Source organism: Lycorma delicatula, chromosome 4 (assembly GCF_047948215.1).
Source record: "Lycorma delicatula isolate Av1 chromosome 4, ASM4794821v1, whole genome shotgun sequence".
Taxonomy (NCBI): Eukaryota; Metazoa; Arthropoda; class Insecta; order Hemiptera; family Fulgoridae; genus Lycorma; species Lycorma delicatula.
The window spans coordinates 20,369,571-20,388,841 of NC_134458.1; the positions used below are offsets into that span (position 1 = coordinate 20,369,571).

General features: G+C 32.3%; 1 protein-coding gene across 5 annotated transcripts in view; it reads left to right on the forward strand.

Moving 5' to 3' along the window:
• Nucleotides 1–2,540: 2,540 nt before the first annotated feature.
• The window catches only part of RYBP (ring and YY1 binding protein), a 29,934-nt gene continuing 13,203 nt past the window's right edge, over nucleotides 2,541–19,271 (forward strand). Inside the window, exons 1-4 of one of the 5 annotated variants that reach the window (XM_075362470.1) lie at nucleotides 2,809–2,853; nucleotides 2,938–2,998; nucleotides 4,980–5,105; nucleotides 11,772–11,927. In XM_075362470.1, the coding sequence (XP_075218585.1) occupies nucleotides 2,982–2,998; nucleotides 4,980–5,105; nucleotides 11,772–11,927 (299 nt within the window). In that variant the 5' untranslated portion in view covers nucleotides 2,809–2,853; nucleotides 2,938–2,981. Of the gene's footprint in view, nucleotides 2,999–4,979; nucleotides 5,106–11,771; nucleotides 11,928–19,271 lie in introns of all 5 variants that reach the window. The other 4 variants (XM_075362468.1, XM_075362471.1, XM_075362469.1 and 1 more) reach the window with 4 other exon arrangements.

A 19,271-nucleotide genomic window follows, 5' to 3' on the forward strand; every position in this document is an offset into this window, starting at 1 on the left:
AAAATACAATTTAAATAATACTGATAGTACTACAAAACACACCAGACACATGTATTTATAAGTATAGTATTATATTAACAAATTATATATTTAATATCTTATTATTAATAAATATGCAAAGTAGAAAGGAAGAAAAAGGGAGAAGTAGCAAGGCACAAAAGAATTTATTTCTGGAATGGTATATCTAACAAACAAGAAAATTGAAATAAGTTTTGGGAAATGAAGTCAAAATATTCTAATACCAGAGGTGTGCATGAAAAACCCACTATTAAAAAAAGAGAGAGATAACAAACATCAAAATTAATACAGAACAGAAAGCATTGGAGAACAATACCCAACTATCCCTGTGATAAATGACTTTTGACATAAAAAATATCCACTTTTTATACTAATTTGTCCAAAACAGTACTGGGTGCAGACAACCTTGGCTTTCTGTGTTTCAATTCTTCCACCTTTTTTCATGGTCCAACAAAGAGTGTGAAGTAAAATCATATTTCAACCCATTCCACATGGAAGACTGATAGTTGATTCTCATAACCTGGAACTACTAGATAACCTTGGCAAGCATAAGGATACCTCAGACAGCTAATCATTTCTTAGCTGAGCACATCAACTTCACTCTCTATACACATTTGCAGTAAATACAAAATAAAAAATTGATTTACTTTGACAGCTTGCATTGATTAGTAAAATACCACATTTAACAAAAGAAAATACAGCTATATTATTTTCTTTTTATGTAAGAAATTGGTTGGAAAGGGGTTGAAATATTTCCCAGCTCTTGAATGTCATGTACTATCTTTAAATAGGTACCAAGTTGGAAAGCTACTGAATTCAGTTTCCCAATTTTGATCTTTTGCAAACCAGAAGGATAAGGAATTATCAGAATCTAGAGTATCTGGTTAAAAAATATTATTGTATGATTTATGACTCAGGTACAGCACTCTGGAAGTTGAAGGGTCTGATATAAGAATAAAATGCTCAAACCACATTTAATGAACTGATTTCTGTTAGAAGCTAAGTGGCAGGAACAGTTTCACTGTATGCTGATTATATTTATTTATAACTAATGATTAACGATTGATGTCACTTACAACTTATAAAAAAAAAAAAACACAAGTAAATGCTATTAAATTGGCAAAATTAAATATAAATCTTGACCACAAACTAACCAACAAATAGAAAAAAGCAAACTCTGAAGAAATTATGTTAGGTCGATTAATAATTGTTATCTATGTTTTCAATTGCTTCCAGATTTTTGTTGAACAATCAGGATAAAAAACCAACAGAGGACATAATTTGTTGAAAAATACTGTAGATAATGCTGACATACTCATTAGAGTATGGATTTTAACAGTTATTGCACAAAACATTCATGAAATGAAACTATCAAGCAATCAGTAAAGTACATTTCACAAAATTATTAAATTTTAAAGACAAACTGAACCAAATTTTCTTTAGAACAGTTAACTTTTATGTACGTGACATAAATAAAAGTTTTGTGATGTACAGTATGTCATAATGTTTTCATTGTTCTGGTGATCTTGCTTAAATAAAATTATAACTTATTGGACAGCATGATGAAATGAGATAACGCTTTAAATTATTATGACGCTTTCAAATTAAGTGTTATTCTTCCAAAGACCTTCAGAACTAATTATCCCGTCAGAATTTTTTTTTTTATATACTACAAAATTTCCATACCATACACAAATTTGAAGTTTGTGTGGTAATTATTAATTTAAGAAAAGAATTATAAAGAAGGTGCTAATAATTAGCTCTGAAGGACTGTTGGAAGAACCATACTATTCATTTGAAAGTAAGCTGTTTATAAATTGATAGTTTTTAATAATCATTGAACAATAAGGCAAAATTATTAAACTTTATCAAATATAAAATGATTCACTTTCAAATTAATTCAGTAACACTCCCCCTATACTAAATACTCCGCTGATGAATGAGCTGCTAATTAGCTCTGAAAGGTCTTTGAAAGAAAAAGTTCCATTAATTTGAAAGTAAGTCGTTTCTTTTTTAATAACTTTAATGTTATAAATATTAAGATTATTTAAGTTAGATTTGTAATTAATTCATTAACATGCACATCATAATACCAAACTAACAACCACAGTTCTGAACTTAAGATATTCAAACATCATTTCGCTTTGATCGTCATGATTGCCAACATTTAATCCAATTTCCAAATATTTGAGTCATTGAAAAGTAAATGTAGTCTTTTCAAACATCTTAAAACAATACAAATCTACATAATAATTACAAATCTATTTTCTTTGCCTCTAAACATAAATCGAGAATATTTTTATTAACATTTTGGAAGCAAATTTGTGAATTGTTTTCGCTTTTTGGGATAGAGCTGCGACACGTTGTTACGTTGTGATTTTTATTTTGTTTGTAGAGTTAAACGAACGAAATGAACAAAGAAAAAACTACTGAACTAGTGCGGGAAAAATAATTATATGTCTTATTAGAGGTAATTTTTCAATATTTTGGTATTTTCATGCCTAAATCCTGCGATAGTCAGAACTTGTAAGACTTAAAAAATAAAATTAATAACGGATATTGTTACATAACTACAATATAACTGATAACGAACTGAAAAAATGTTAAATGTTGAAATTAAGGCTTTCAAAGATTTCGTCATTTGTTATTGCTGACAATATTATGATACCCCATTCTTCTGTGATGCACTTCATTGACCTGATGGTAACTGAAAAAGCGAAGAAGAAGAAAAGTAGTATAAAGCAAAGGCCTAAACATAAGCTAAAGGGGTTGACACCTCTCTGGCTGGGTTAGTATTCCGTTTCGGAAGATGGATCAGAAGAAGAGTCCAAATAGGTAATTTCACTTCGCGTGATTTTTTTTAATAATTATTAGTGTTTGTTTTATTAATGTTACATTCGGTATTATGTTGATTGCCAGTATCCAGGTCTTAAAAATCGAATTAACCTAGTCTTTTGCAAGGGATGGCATCCGTAGCAAGGTAAGCCAAAAGGCTCGTAGGATTATTCCTTATTGCCCACTTCCTTTATTTATGTTCAACTAGTGTTAAATAATACCAAAATACACCTTATACATTTTTTTTTGTTGAATTTATGTGAAAATATTTACGTTAGTGTTAGTACAGGTTATTTGATTTTGACAGCTTCTTTGTTTTAAAAATCGAGATTAATTTTGCTCCTGTTCAGTTTATTTTGTTGAAAGTTAGTTTATAATGAAAACTTTTCATGTATTTATTTTATCATCAAATTACTTTCATGACATTGTGATGGGCATTTTATTGATAAGCCTGTTAAGGTATTTTTGTTACAAACGAAAATATTTATCATTATCAGAGAAATATATACTTCTCTGATGTCATCTTAATTTTAAGGTAATTTACATTCACATATGCCCATAACAGTCGTCTGATTTTAACAAAATCCTGTTTTGCAATGATTGTTGTGGTTGCACGCTGTACTTATTTGTGTGCTCTAAGAGCACACATTATAGTGTAGACACTGCAGGAATTATAATAATTTAAAAATATATTTATCTACAGTATTTCCTCTTTCTTATTTTTATTTTTTGTGAAATGTAGGAGTTCTACATCTGCATTATTGAATTAAAAAGTTGAACAAATGTTTAACCATATAAATTAAGAATGTATCATTTTCTCCTTAGTTTTTAGGTCAATTATTTTATTTCTTGTTGCTTTATTGTTATAATTCGGTATGTAAAATGTCATTTTATTATTTCTGAGCAAACTAGTCCAGAAAAGTTATTATGAATGTTTACATTTTATGACTAGAATTAAAACATTTTAGATAATTACTCTGTTAAATATTTGAAACAACTATATACTCATTTACTATAAAATAATCTTTACATGTAAAAATAGTTAAATCTTAAAAAATAGTATAAATCTTTTGAAGTGAATTCTCCTAGTTGTGTAACTCCCTCAACTTACATTCCTTCCTTAATTCTAATTCCATTAAAAAAATGTTTCATGATTTGCCTGCTTTGAATTTTTAAATTGCTTATGAAGGAAGGTATGCCATTCATAATATATAAATACAGTCATGGCTTTTCAATTTCTGTGTTAGGATCATTTTATTTTTACTATGAGATAATGTGGTAACATTGTACTGAACCATTTTATGAATATATTTTTGGTTTATTTTTTTTTGTACTGTGTTTCAATGCTATCAAAGGATAATGTGTATGGTTTTGGAATTTTAAATAGAATATATTTGCCCATCCTATTTTTATATTTTATTGTAATTAATCAAAATGTACTTGATTATTTTGATGATATATAGCATTTTATGAGTAGTTTTAGCCTTCATTAATTTTTTCCAATTAAGAAATTTATAAAATGATTTAAAATTCAGCTGTACATTTATTTACTCATTTCACAATCTCATTTATTAGTTTATTCTAAAAATTAAAATAAAATTTTGTTTAAAATTTATTGTATTCTACTCCTTGTTTCTTATATGAACTGTATTTAGGCATATTTACATACATTTTTATTTCATTTCAAGCTTTGCATAAAAAATGAATGTATTTTTTTACAATTGCATTGTTTTTGGTCAGTTTTTCAAACAAGTGAGCAAGTAATATTCTCCAGGAAGAGAAAGTTTATTAATAAAGAAATGGATGTATGGTTGTGATATAATTAGTTATGGGTCTTGCTGAGCTCTGTAATCTGCTAAAAGTTTCATTATGATATCCCAGATGTTCTTTAATTGCAAACATATAGCGTGCGCACATGTACACACATACACATATATACATTGACTAAGAACATCCTTATTTTATGTTTGTTGTAATGTTAATGTATATTTATAATATATAAATAGATTTGTTAGATAAAAGAACTATAATGTAACATATTTTAATAGATTATGTGAAAAATTTCTTCATATAATATTACTAGTAATGAATTATGTTGCTGCCATGATGTTTTGATTTTATTTCAGAAGGACTAAACGTCAAGCTAAGGTTCTTGAAGATAATTATTGGGACTGCAGTGTCTGCACTTACAGAAACACAGCAGAAGCTTTCAAATGCCTAATGTGTGACGTACGTAAAGGAACTTCTACAAGGTCAAAAAGATTTTCATTTTATTATATTTTAAAATTCCTAAATTTTTAGTATTTTTATTTTTATTTTAATTGTTTCATTTAAAATCAGAACTGACAGTTTATTAAAAAATATAAAGAAGGGATTTTTTAAAATGTTGAAGCAATATTTTATTTGAATTGAATCATTATATTTAACAAATTTCCAGTGATTGCTGAGATCTATTTCCTGATTCTTTGACAGTAAACTTTTCTTGCATTCTTTATAGTGTACATTGATTTTAAGTAATTCATTTCTCATAGTGTATGTAAACAGTGCTGTAATAATTAATGGTGTCTTTATTATTGTTATTATTATATTACTCTTAAGATGAGTAAGCAGTGAAAAATAAAATACTGTGTGTTTCAAAATGGATATCAGGGTTTTAAAGTTGTGTAATATTTATTAGGTTTTACTTAATTGATAAATTATACATAAAATGAAAGCAACTATAAAGGTTTTCATTTAAGTGTTCAGTGTAAGCAGCAGTTATCACATGGCACACATCCAGCTGATAGGAGAGTTCATCCCATATTTTAATCAACAAATTTGGAGTAATTGAAGCAACAGCTGCTTCAATTCTGTGTCTCAAGTCGGGCAGGTTAACTGGTAACAACGGTACATACACTTGATCCTTTATAAACCTCCAAAGAAAAACATCACACAGGGTCAGATCAGGTGAACGTGAAGGCCTTGGCAAACAAGTCATCTGGTCCCTGGCAATCGATCCAACAGTCAGGGAGAATTTTATTTAATCAATTGCGTACATTGTTATGCTAGTGAGGAGGCATACCATCTTGCTGTCAAATAAAGTTCTGTGGTTCATATTGTAGTTAAGGAAATAGCTATAGTTGTAGCATATTAAGATAGTTCATTCCAGACATATTTTCTTCTGCCAAAAAGAATGGCCCATAAACTTGCTGTCAGGATGCAGCACAAAAAAATTCAGTTTTAGGGAGTCTCATTCACACTGCAATATTTTGTGAGGATTTTCTGATGTCCAGATACACAGATTATGAGTGTTTACTTTTCCATTAACAAGAAATATTGATTTCTCACTGAATACGACATGATAAAAAACGTCTTCTTCATCATTGTGCATTATTTCATTTGTGAAGCTAGCATACAGACCATAATCTGTAGGCTTTAGAACTTGCAAACAGCTAAAACTGGTTCGAGTTGCTTTTTCATTTCATGTATATTAATCAATGTACATGAACTTGAGAAATATTACATAGCTTTAAAACCCTGACATTCATTTTGAAACATGGTATATTGTATTGGTCAAAATAAACAAAGAGAATTTGTCCCTATCATAAAAACTTATCATTAATAGCTGTATGAACCTAATTAGTAGTGAAATGGCTCTTTTGCCAAATTTATGTACCATATGTAATGATAAATGAGCAGTCAGATTATACATATGAAATTTATTTTTCAATTTATCCCTAAAAAAAAAAAAAACATTATACATTAGCAAGTTAGTAATTGATTTTAAAGGGATGATCCTTTTTTTTAAATTGCTCAACATTAAACTGGATTAAGCACTAAGTTTGACAAAAAAAGCGTATTAAACAAAAATAACAAAGGTTAAATATATTAAACAACTCATTATAAAGCAGTTTCCTAACCGTTTTTATACAGGCGTCACAAAAAACAGTGTCATTAGTAACAGAATTGTGGAAGGAGTTGTATGATTAGATCCAAAAGGTGCTTTGGAAAAGCAATTTCCACATAATATGAAAGTAAGTTTTTTAATATTTAATAAATGTTAACCTAGCCTCTACATACATATTCTGAAAATCAAACTCTTAATTGTAAGAAGTTAAACATAAGTATATCTTTCTGCTAACACTGTGGAGAAGGTGAAGTATGTACTTATGAGAGGCATATCATGTTTGTCACCATTACTAAGTTTTTAATTATTTTAATTAAATAATTTAATTAAAAATTAATTTAATTTAATTAAATAATAGTTTTAATTATTATTATAAAAATGAAAGATAAGTTTGGTGTATAAAAAAAAAAAAAAGAGTAGTTTGTTCCATACTACATATTTACTTGTTTATCAGTATTATGTATCAGTAAACAAGTAAACATTTATATTATGTATTGTTATATAACATTTTTTTTGTCTTCAGTCATTTGACTGGTTTGATGCAGCTCCCTATCTAGTGCCAGTAGTTTCATTTCGATATACCCCATACATCTTGCATCCGTAACAATTTGTTTTACTTATTCCAAATGTTGCCTGCCTGCACGATTTTACCCTTCTACCTGTTCCCCCAATATTAAAGTGACTATTCCAGGATGCTTTAATATGTGGCATATGTCTTTCTCTTCTTTTTAACTATATTTTTTCAAATGCTTTTTTCTTCATCGTTTGACGCAACACCTCTTCATTTGTCACTTTATCCATCCATCTGATTTTTAACAATCTCCTATAACAAAATTATAACATTTAAAAAACTTCTAATCTTTTCTTCTCAGGTACTCTGATCATTCAAGTTTCACTTCCATGTAAAGCTATGCTCCAAAAATATACTTTCAAAAATGTATTCCTGATGTTTAAATTAATTTTTGATGTAAACAAATTATATTTCTGAATGAACGCTCGTTTCGCTTGTGCTGTTCGGCATTGTATATCAATCCTGCTTCATCCATCTTTAGTAATTCTACTTCCCAAATAACAAAATTCTTCTACCTCCATAACCTTTTCTCTTCTTATTTTTATATTCAGTGGTTCTTTTACATTATTTCTACTACATTTCATTACTTTCGTTTTGTTCTTGTTTATTTGCATGCAGTAGTTCTTTCGTAGGACTTCATCCATGCCGTTCATTGTTTCTTCTAAATCTTTTTTGGTCTCAGTTAGAATTACTATATCATCAGCAAATCGTAGCATCTTTATCTTTTCACCTTGTACTGTTACTTTGGATCTAAATTGTTCTTTAACATCATTAACTGCTAGTTCTATGTAAAGATTAAAATGTAATGGGGATGGGAAATATCCTTTCAGACTCCCTTTCTTATTACGGCTTCTTTCCTATGTTCTTCAATTATTACTGTTGCTGTTTGGTTCCTGTAATTGTTATCAATTGTTCTTCTGTCTCTGTAAATGAACCCTCATTTTTTTTAAAATGCTGAACATTTTATTCCAGTCTACATTATCGAATGCCTTTTCTAGGTCTATAAATGTCAATTATGTTGATTTATCTTTCTTTAATCTTCATTCTACTATTAATCTGAGCACTGAAATTGCTTCCCTTGTCCCTAAACTTTTCCTGAAACCAATTAGGTCTTCTCCTAACACTTCTTCTGCTCTCCTCTCAATTCTTCTGTACAGAATTCTAATTAAGATTTTTGATGTATGACTAGTTAAGCAAAATGTTCTCTATTCTTCACATTTATCTGCCCCTGCTTTCTTTGGTATTATGACTAAAACATTTTTTTTTAAGTCTGATGGAAATTCCCCTTTTTCATAAATATTACACACCAGTTTGTATATTCTATCAATCGCTTTCTCACCTACACTGCGCAGTAATTCTACAAGTATTCCGTCTATTCCAGGAGCCTTTCTGCCATTTAAATCTTTTAATGCTCTCTTAAATTTAGATCTCAGTATTGTTTCTCCCCTTTCATCCTCTTTGACTTCCTCTTCTTCCTCTATAACACCATTTTTCTAATTCATTTCCTCAATATAACTTCAATATATTCTACCCCCTTGTCGACCTTTCCTTTTGTGTTATAAATCAGTGTACCATCTTTATTTATTTTAACAATGATCATTTCTCTTTCCACTTCTGAACACATTTCTTTAATCTACTTTTCTTTCACTAGTTTGCACTTCCTGTTTATATTATTTCTTAATTGTCGATAGCTCCTTTTACTTTCTTTATCACTAGCATTCTTATATTATCTTATATTTTCTAGTATTCTTATACTCTTATATTCATTCTTATATTTTCTACATTCATCCATCAGCTTCAATATATCCTTTGATATTCAAGGTTTTCTACCAGTTCTCTTTGTTCTGCCTAAGTTCACTTCCACTGATTTAAGAATTTCCCTTTTAACATTCTCCCATTCTTCTTCTACATTTCTACCTTATCTTTTTTACCCAAACCTCTTGCGATGTCCTCCTCAAAAATCTTCTTTTCCTCCTCTTCCTCAATCTTCTCTAAATTCCATCGATTCATCTGACACCTTTACTTCAGGTTTTTAAACCCTAATCTACATTTCATTATCAGTAAATTATGGCCATGATCAATGTCTGTTCCAGGGTAAGCTTTGCAGTAGATGAGTTGGTTTCTAAATCTTTGCTTAACCATGATATAATCTATCTGATACCTTGCAATATCGCCTGGCTTTTTCCATGTGTATATTCTTCTATTATGATTTTTAAACTGGGTATTGGCAATTACTAAATTATACTTCGTGCAAAATTCTATAAGTCGATCCCCTCTTTCATTCCTTTTGCCCAGCCCACATTCACCCACAATGTTTCCTTCCTAGCCTTTTCTAATGCTTGCATTCCAATCTCTGAATATTATTAAATTTTCATCCCCTTTTATCTGTTTAATTGCTTCTTCAATTTTTTCATATACACACACTCTACCTCATCATCATCATCATGGGCACTTGTATTAACAGTCAGTGTCGACTTAGGTTTTAATTTTATCCTTATTACAATGATTCTGTTGCTATGCATTTTGAAATACTCTACTCTCTTCCCTATCTTCTTGTTCATTATGAAACTTACTCCTGCCTGCCCTTTATATGAGGCTGTGTTATTCTAAAATCACCAGACCAAAAGTCATTTTCCTCTTCTCACCTAACCTCACTAATTCCTACTACATCTACATTTAATCTATCCATTTACCTCTTTAAATTTTCTAACCTACCAACCATTTTTAGACTAACATTCCATACTCCAACTTGTAGAATGTTATTTTTTCATTTTCTGGTGACCCATTCCCTAATAGTCCCCACCCGGAGATCCAGACTAGGAACTAGCTTACCTCTGGAATATTTTATTACGGAAGGCACCTCCATCTTTGTTACCACAGAGAGTTACATTTTCTTGGAAAAAAAGTAGCTGTAGTTTTCCATGCTTTCAGCAGCGCAGTATCCAGAAGATTGAGTGAAGTTGATATGGTCGTTTAAGTTCTCCTGACCTACACCCTTAACAACTACTGGAAGAGCTGCTGCCCTCTTTCAGGAATCATTTCATAGTCTGGCTCTCAACAGATACTTCTTCGATATGGTTGCACCTTCGGTCTGGCTCCTCTGTATCATTGAGCACTCAATCCCATTCACCATTAGCAAGGGCTCATGATTCACAGAGGGAATATAACATATAAGTGTTACATATATTACTGATTTGTGTTATATTTGTCACAGAGGGGATGATCAAAACATGACATGACTTAGCATTTCTTTTACAATCCTATTCTCAACTTTTTATCAGAATAAATAACTTAACTTGGCTTATATAGTTTTCTACAAGAGTGAATCAAATGTAAACGTAAATTTTTTATAAACTTATTGATTAATAATATACACAATACGTACCTTCATCATTTCTCTTTATGGTCTCCTGCACGATCTACACACTTTTGCCAGTTATTTGGAAGCTTGAATATTCCTTGTTCATAAAATGTGTGAGGACGAGTCATCAACCAACTGCGCAAACGCTCCTTGACATATTCATTGTTTTCAAATTGTTCCCCTTCAAGCAATTCTTTCAAGGGGCAAATAAAAAATATTCACTGGAGAGCAATTCTGGACTGTAGGTGAGTGATCGAGGATATGCATTTTTTCCAATTTATCCCTGGTCAGAGTTGCAGTATGCGGCCTGGTGTCATGTAGAAGGATTATATCTCTGATGGAGATACACCATCTTTTGTTGACTGTAGCAGCTGACAATAGTAAGCTGCATTCACTCTTCATTGATTATGGAGAAAATCAGTGAGTAAAACTCCCATTGAGTCAAAAACAATCATCGCATGAACTTTTCCGGCTAACAAACACAGGTGTTCACCTTCACTGGGCAAATCTCATCCTTCCTTCGCTACTCCTTACTCACCATTTTTGACTTTGGAGTGTAATAATGGTCCCGTGTTTCATCACATGTGATGATCCGCCTTAAAAAATCATCCCCTTCTTGCCGAAATCAATTCAGAAGTCTCTTGTAGATCTCCAACCTGACATGTTTTTTGATTTTCAGTCAACAACCACAGAACCCATTGAGCACTAATTTTTCTAAAGCCAAGATGATCAGCAATAATGGATATAGCACTCCCATAACCGATACCCACTACTGATGCAATTTCTTCAACAGTGAACGAGCGATCACCTTTGATAAGCTCTCAAACGGCAAAGATGTCAGCCGTGAGACTTGACCTTGGGCATTGATCATGACTCATTTTGTACACTTTCTTGCCTGCCATTAAATTGTCTGGCCACGAAAATTGGATGTTAGCAAAGAAAAAACAATTTTATTATGTAGATGAAGTAGTACAATTGTTTTAAAATCTCATGTAACATATATATATCGCTTTTCCATTTTATTTTTACTTTCTTTTCGATATTTTATATCTACCAGTTTTTCACAATTACTACCAATTCTGTAAAATTATTTTAAACAGGAAACCACGAATTAATCCACAACTGGTAGCTCAACAAGTAGCTCAGCAATATAATCCCACACCAGCAAAAGCACATAAAAAGGAAGGACATAAAGAAAAATCTGAGAAAAAACGTTTGGCCCTAAATAATAAGTCTGGAAAGAAATCATGGCATCCGTGAGTATAAAATTATACATTTTTATTATTTTAATAGTTTTTTTAAAAGAATTACTTTCATTTATTTGATTTTATGTAGAATTGTTTAGGTCAGAAAACCACTTTTAAAGAGCTGTATTGCAATTAGGCTTAGAAAAGTGTAAAGAGAATTTATATAATATTTGATTTTAATGTTTGCTAGTGATGTTTTAATAACTTAGGAACATTTGTACTTAGTTTGTAACAGGTGATTGTCAAGAGACGTTTTTCTTTATTTTTATCTCCCTTTATTTTTTAGACCAAAATTAAATAAAACATGTTTTAATATCTATATAAAATGAGCTTTTCAGTTGTAAGATGCAAAAATCAAAATTAAAAATTTTTCTTGGTAGTCCTTAACAATGAGGAAAAATAGATGTACAGATAGACTAGTCTGTTCCAAAAATTTACGTGAATGTCAAGAAGCATATGTCTCTAATTCCTAATTATATCTTATTTATATCTCCTTTGTTTTTTTCACACTTGCGACTAACATAATGTAATATGTAACATAATAAGTATACTTATTTGTTAATGAGTTATAACTTTTTTATTTTTAATCCTATTGTGTCATAACATGTATCTTTCTGTACTTCAAAAGAATACTGTTCCCAAATATATGATGATTTATAAAAAAAATTATTGATCGGTTGTAAACAAAATTTTACACTGATGCCTTTATAATTGGGTAAGAAATCTTTTTATTTTTATCATGTACGATGTTCTATATTTTAACAAATTATTATGTTTATAAGTACTATACAGAATTAATCTGTTTTTTGTGTAATTAGAGAACAAAATTTATTTTAGGAAAGCACGGGGGACTTGTTTCATTCTTATTTTGTTGAATAATTACTATTATAGGTCTTATATAATTAAATATTAGAAATAATTTTTATTTTAGTTTCTTACACTCTGGTGAAATAAAAATAAACTTGTTTTAGAATAAAGACTACTTTATAAATATTAAAATACTGCCTTTAAATTTTAACTCTTTAATTTATGTTGAAGTAAGGGTTAGTAGGTTTTAGGTAGTAGTTTTTAATTGGTATTGTCATCTTCAGACAGTTGTAATTTAAACAAAAATTTTAAAAGGAATATCATTTATTTGTTAGAAGAACTTTCTACAATCTTCCTAAAACTTAAAAATATTAATTGTTAGCTTTTTGTGGGAATTATTATTCAATTTTCAAGAGATATTGGTATCTCTTATCAGGACACATTTGCACACAACTTGTAAAAATAAGTTCTAATTACTCGTGATACAACTGAATTAATAATTGATAGGATATATGAACTAAAATTAACCTAATATTTTTACATAAAAATGGATTTGATGCTTTGTAACAGGGTTTCTCAACCTGGGGTCAGATTAGCCTACAACTTTATGGGTAAATAATAATGAAATCATTTTATGAGAAAAAAATCATTTATTATAAACATTATACCTACATTTATTAGTACAGATGTAAAGAAAATAAATTAATGAGATGGTTGTGTTTATTTTTCATTAAAAAGTTACTCCATATGTGGATCTAAGTTAGAAACACAAAATCAAATTGTTTTCAAGTGATAAAAGACAATTCCTATATTTAGTTTTTAGCGTAACCATAGATGAAAAACCCTTTTCACAAAGGTAAGACTTGACAAAAGGGATTAATATTTTCAATGCTTCTGTGACTAAATTTCCGTATTAACTTTGATGAGCAAGCTTAAACTTATCTTAATCTTCAGATTTGAATTGTTGTAACATTCTATTGGCAGACATTTCAATCAGTTGATCGTAAATCACAACTGGTAACTTAGCAGCTGCAATTTTTTCACTAAATGGATTCTGTACATCTGTCTGAAAAAACATTTTTATCTTCCAGGAAATACCCTGCCAACTGAATTTTTAGCTCATGCAAATGCATCTTCATACATACTATCCAAACTGTGGTGAATAATAATGTCTTGTCTTCTTCATCCAAATTTTTCTCAATATAATTGGAAGTGAGTGGAAACATCAAAATTTTTGCTTTGAAGGTGAATAGAAGAGATATGATGCTTCTTAATGAAAGTACAAACTTTGTTTTTCATTAATAAAGTGATTTTATCTTGTCCTTGTAAATTCACTTTCAATTCATTTAAATGCGAAAATACATTAGCTAATTAGGCCAACAGCAATTTATACTAATTATTCTGTTAAAACATTGAGAATGGTGTTTGTTTATCTTGGAAAAATATTATTTATTCATCTCACAATTCCAATAATCAGGTTAATACTTTCTTCTGCAATAACCATCTGACTTCTGTATGAAAAAGATAGATTTTTACTTTTCGTCCATTTCATTGCATAGTTTAGCAAACAGCCTATTCTGTAATGGCCAACTTTTAATAAAATTAACCATTTTTACAGCTTTACAAAGAATGTTTAAAATTTTCCAGCATATTTTTTGTGACAAAAACATGTCTGTAAAGGAAGTAGTGCGTCCATTCCACCTTTGGTATAAAACAATTTTTTTTTTTCAGAAATTCACTGATCTTTCCTATTATCGCCTTTGGACAGTCGCTACATACAACAATAAATTTTGTCCAATCTATGTTATAGTTTTTAGTAGCTTCATAAAAAACATCAAAAAGACATTGTCATGTTGCACGACCACCAGGTATTGATTTGGTCAACAGTATGTTGCAAAACAACATTTTTTTTTTATTGATCTTTCCTTATCGCATTCATATTTGCAAAACATATGAACTGAGACTGTTTGCCACATCTGATTCATCAAATTGAATACTAAAAAATTCACTTGAACTCACTTACTGAATTATATGACCTTGAATTATCTGGCCTTGATACTATATCGTTAAAAAGCAGAATTTTTTCAATTTTTTTGCTTCTTCCACTTTTATTAAAACAATGACCACGTAAAATTGCAGCAGCCAGAATAAGGTTTTCTGCAATTGTGTGGGGTTTACACATCTTAGTTACTCTTCAATCTACTTCACAAGATTTTCTTTCCATCGAAGTAGCTCACTTTTTGAATTGTCTTGACTTCCTGGATGGCTACCTCCTGTTTATACACCAGTCAGTTTTTAGATCTTGCCGAATGTTTCCCATGGCAGTTCACACAGACAGGTGGATATTTACACGGGTCGTCAGAATGCAGTGGTTCATCACAAACACAGATTTTTTTTTGTGCAACATGTTGCAGTATGTCCAAAGCATTACAATGGCATAGGGATGAATAGACGTACATCTAATCTGTGAAAGCCAGCCTTTATCTTTTCTGGGCATTTTGGCTTGTTCAAATCAATATGTGAGACACAGAGGTTAGAATTTCTCCGTTGCATTGGGTGTTAAGTCATCGATATGCTATAACTCCTTTGTTCATCAGTTCCTCGATGATTTCCTCTTCAGTGCGGTTGAGCAAGTCCCTGCACACAACTCCACCTCTTGACATATTTAGAGTAAAATGTGGTGAAACCTCTATATCCAACAGTCCAATCTTCTTAGCCAGACGTAATGATTGTATGTTGTTGATGCTTTCAAAAAACAGTCCCACAGCAATCTTCCTTTCATCTTTTACTGATCCTCCAGCAGTTTCTGTGATGCCTCAGGCTATCATGACAGAACTTATCTTGCTAAAATCTCCTTCCTTCCTTCCTCTTAATGACCAAATATTTTGGTATAGCGGCACTCCCTTTTGGTCAAAACTTTGTTCGATCTATCTTCTCAATGTCTATGAACTCAACATGCTTCTTCCTTTTTACCTGCGAAGACAGAGGCTCTCCAGGATGAGGGTTTTTACATGGACTCTCTGTCATGGAAATTGTGAATGATCAATTATCCAAGTCTAGTATTTTGCCAGTCAATATGCCGCAAGGTGCTGGCAGAGAAATGGTTGGATGTGCCCCGAATCATTGATTCTGCCTGAGTTCCCCCAGTCAGCTGCCACCCACAAATTTAACCCGGGCTGGGGGGGGGGGTTTACTACTGTATGACCTACAACACTGACATCCAGGGCTTGCACATAGCAGTAAGGGCTTCGATACCCTTAACCATTGGACAATCCTCGCCAAGGATCGAAGTGATTGACTCACACTGGATGGCACAAGACTTCAGCAGAGCAAGCTCACAGCAGCCCACCCTATACTCAGCTCCACAGCTAGGAAAAGGGACACTCCCCCCATCTTGGACACTGCCCAGCATCGGTAAAATAGATCACGGCCATGCCTCCTACCACCGCTGCAAGCAGCGAAACCAAGAAGCAAAACCCCAACCAGCTCGGAACCACCAATCCCATACTCCACAAGGGAGTTCCTAAGCAAGACTGTTGCCCCATTGGCCAACATAAAAGGAAGTACTGAAGTACTATGTCATTGCCTGCTCTGGACGTGTGCATAGATGTTATTCTTGTTAATTTTAATCTGCCTGTACATCATGAATCGTGACTGCAACAAAATCACAAAAAATTAATTTAACTTCTGCATTAAAAATGAATTTTTTACTGTTCAGGTGTAATAAATAAAAGAATTATTATTTTTTTTTGGTTGTTATTATAATAAAGATATGTTTATATTTAAAAATGGTAACTGTGGCAGAACACATAAATAAAAATAACAGTTTTATTTAAAAATAAATTTAAATATGTTATTTTATTTAAAAATAACAAATAAATTAAAAATAGCATTTCATCAACAGTAACTGTAATAACAATGATAACTATAAATTCTAACATCTAGAAAAATTGCACATTTACAAATATAAACATAAATTTAAAAACCATCAAATTAATTATGAGAGTAATGATTTACTTTTTAGGTAACACTACTAGAATTACCAGTATAGTAAATTTTAAGTTCTTCTTGCTGTTATAATAGCTATGATCAGTTTTTATTTTTGAAAATTATTACATAAGATTTTTTTTTAAATGTTGATGTCCTGATTTTTTTAACAATCTGATGATGACAAAGCATTTCAAAAAAATATGTATATATTTGTTAAGTAAACCATTTTCACATTTTGTTTTGATGGTTTCATTATTTTCAATATTCAAGACTGAATATTTATAAAAATACGATATGAATATTTATAATATCAATATCTTTTTTTTTTTTTTTTTTTTTTTGAACTCTACTCCCCTGGGCCGGTCCGACTGGTTGGTATTGCACCACCCAGGGGAGTGCCTGTTCTACTCTAATGGGCCTTCCCACCTACCGGCTATAAGTCTGGCATGGCAGGTCGGCCCACCGGTCAGTTTTTTGCCCCATCCGTATATCGCCACGTCACGACAATACCAGCATTGTCGCGACGTGGCGATTGGGATTTCTCAGATCTTGATATTAACCTAACGATAAAATCCTTAGGAGTCCCCAGTGGATCATCAGAACCGACACACCTCGGCATGTCAGCCCTCACCACTGAGGTTGTCCACCCTGCCCTATGCTAAAGTTTAAAAACCTAGTCTCCTCTCATCATTGTTTTTCTGCGTAAGTATTCTTTTGATGACCAACTCAACCTTTTTTCCAAATTTCTTCACTGTTTATCATGTTATTGATTAGTCTCCCAGTTCCATCAGATGACAGGTCAATACCGTCTGTCTCTTCCCTCCATTTATGACATACAGTGAAAGTATGTTCGACATCATCATCACAGTCGCAGTACATACAGGCTGCAGTTTCCCTTCTACCGACTATGCAGATAGTAATTAAAACTACCATGTCCTGTAAAATACTGTGACGTGTAAAAGTTTATTTCACCGTGTTTTCTATATATCCAGTTCCTTAGATTGGGGATTAGCCTTCTGGTCCTGTCTCCAGGGCCTGCTGTGCTCCATCTCTCCTGCCATCTCTCTGTTAGCCTATGCCTCGCTTCATGTACTTCAACACCTTGATCTCTTTCGACTCTGAAATGAGCCATAAGGTCGATCGGAGGCACTCCTGATAAAACGCATAACGCCTCATAGGAGACTGTCCTGTACGCGGAAACCACACCTAGCAACAGTCTCCTGTGGGTCCTAACTAAGCGTGCCAAGTTCTTCTTTATCCGTACTGAAGGCCACCATACTGGGACAGCATATAATATCGATGACATAACCGAGGACACAACAACCCTCCTTTTAGACGCTTTAGGTGCTCTTTGAGAGGTCATAATAATATTAAGAGATTTAGTCATCTTATCAGCCCTATTGCAAACCTCATGTATGTGTTCCGTAAATGCACCATTTCTCTGAAAGGTGACCCCCAAGTACTTTAATCTATCTGTTTCTGCTATTACTTGTTCATTGACCTTGATATTTAGCCGTTCGATGATCCTTCTGCCAGTAAATGTAATAAAATTACATTTACCAGTATTTAGCGTTAGATTCTTTTCACATAGCCAACCATTTATTATCTGCAATGCCAAATTGGCCTTTTATTGTGCCTCCAATTCATGCCTGTCACTCGCCAAGACCACCAAATCGTCGGCATAGGCCATAACTTCAACCCCAGCAGGATAGTCTAGATTTAAGATCTCATCAAACATTAAGACCCATAATAATGGGCCTAAAACTGAGCCCTGGGGCACTCCACCATGTATATCTATCTCCATTTCTCCTTCTTGCGTTGCCACCTTGCATGTTCTATCAGAGAGGTATCTCATTACTTGCCTCCTCAAATATGGACTAACATTTTTTGCTAATAGCGCTCTATGTATATGGCTCCATTTAATGGAGCCAAACGCATTCTTGATATCCAATGAGACAAGCAATGGAACACCCCTCGTCCTCCAGGTGCCGCGTCTTCCATCTGTCATCCAGGAGACTACTTTCTTGGCGGCCATCACTGTGGATCGACTTTCCAAAATCCATATTGCTTTTGGCTAATCCCCACTCCTTGCTCAATTTCTCCAATAATTCTTGCGGCAAGCATCTTCTCGATCACCTTGCTCATATTATTTAAAAGGCTTAACGGCCTGTATCGAACTTGTTCTTGTTCCTTTCCACCCTTGGGGAGAAAAACAACTCTTGCTTCTCTCCAGCACCGCAGATAGCAGCCATTCTCTAGCCCATGGCTGGCAATGTCCGTCATTTCCCAAGGCCGTTTTTTAAAAAGTCCTTTAAGTATAGCAGCTGGAATTCTGTCTACGCCGGGGCTTCTTTTATTGCCAAGCTGGCCAATGGCACAATTCAGTTCGGCAGGTGTAAATCTCCTGGGCTCAAAATCAGGTAAGGTGATAATAGCTTCTTCTTCGCACGGAAATAACTCGTTGAACTGGTCCCTGGCGTGATGCTCGCTCAATATTGGTAAACGCCTGCCGAACTTCTTCGTGATTATTTTGTATGCCTGGCCCCAGGGATCATT